The 1,300-nt window shown below is 62.5% G+C and overlaps 1 protein-coding gene across 1 annotated transcript in view; it reads right to left on the reverse strand.

Moving 5' to 3' along the window:
• The window catches only part of LOC103753826 (protein farnesyltransferase subunit beta), a 5,250-nt gene extending 4,640 nt beyond the window's left edge, over positions 1-610 (reverse strand). Inside the window, exon 1 of the mRNA XM_029963786.1 lies at positions 586-610. Coding sequence (XP_029819646.1) covers positions 586-610 — 25 coding nt within the window. The remainder of the gene's footprint in view (positions 1-585) is intronic.
• Between the last annotated feature and the right edge of the window lie 690 nt (positions 611-1,300).

Below are 1,300 nucleotides of genomic sequence, written 5' to 3' on the forward strand. Positions count from 1 at the left end.
GGGCGGCAGCGTCATCGCGGTGTGACGTCATGCATGACGTCACCGCCGAAAGCCATGATTTGGGATTCTTGAAGGGAGCTCGTCCGGTGCCAACCCCCTGCCATGGGCAGGGACACCTGCCGCCAGGCCAGGTTGCTTCAAGCCCCATCCAACCTGGCCTTGGACACTCCCAGGGATCCAGGGGCAGCCGCAGCTTCTCTGGGAAATCAATTCCCGTGGCTCACCACCCTCACAGTAAAGAATTTCTCCCTAATATCCCATCTAAATTTCCCCTTTTCCACTTTGGAGCCATTCCCCCTTGTGCTGTCCCTCCAGGCCCTTGTCCCAAGTCCCTCTCCAGCTCTCCTGGAGCCCCTTTAGGCACTACAAGGAGCTCTGAGGTCTCCCTGGAGCCTTCCCTTCTCCAGGCTGGACTCCCCCAGCTCTCTCCCAGCCTGTCCCCAGCCCTCGGGGCATCTCCATGGCCTCCTCTGGCCCTGTTCCAGCAGCTCCATGTCCTTCCCATGCCAAGGACTCCAGAGCTGGGCACAGTGCTCCAGGTGGGATGTCACCTGAGCAGGGCAGGGCAGGATAATCCTTCCTTACCTGCTGCCCTCGCTGCCGGTGGCATAGCCCGGGACACCACTGGCTTTCTGGGCTGCTGGGTCATATCCAGCCTTGCATCCCCCAGCACCCCCAAATCCCTCTCCTCTGGGCTGCTTTCCATCCCATCACCCCCATCCCGCACTGATCCCGGCAGTTGTCCCGATCCCTGTGCCAACTCTGCCCTTGGCCTCCTTGACCCCCACGAGGTTCCCATGGGCCCACCTTTGTCCAGCCCCCCTGGATGCCATCCCATCCTTCCAAAGTGTCACACACTCTCCTGGTGCAGCTCCATGTCCCCCCAGTGTCCCCTGCTGCATCCCTGTGTCTCCTCCTCAGTGCCCCCAGAGCATCCCCCAGTGTTCTCAGAATCCCCCTTGTCCCCACCAGTCCCCCTGGTACATCCCCTGTTTTTCCCATCTCCTGTTTTCCAGAGCAGCCCCAACGTATCCCCTGGTGCCTCCCGTGTGTCCCTCCCGGTGCTCCAGAGCATCCCTCGGTGTCCCCATCGGTCCCACTTCCCCCGTGTCCCTCACGGAGCTCCCCTACAATTCCCCACGGTGCCCCGGAGCATCCCTCGGTTCATCCCCCGCTGCATGCCCGGTGTATCCCGGGTTCTCCCCCCTCTGTGCACTCCGGTGTCCCTCTCCCGGTGCTCCGGAGCGTTCCCCGGTGTTCTCACCGGTTCCTCCGGTGCTTTCTCCCATGTCCCCACCCC

This window comes from Manacus vitellinus, unplaced genomic scaffold (assembly GCF_001715985.3).
Source record: "Manacus vitellinus isolate BGI_N305 unplaced genomic scaffold, ASM171598v3 scaffold_63_pilon, whole genome shotgun sequence".
Classification (NCBI taxonomy): Eukaryota; Metazoa; Chordata; class Aves; order Passeriformes; family Pipridae; genus Manacus; species Manacus vitellinus.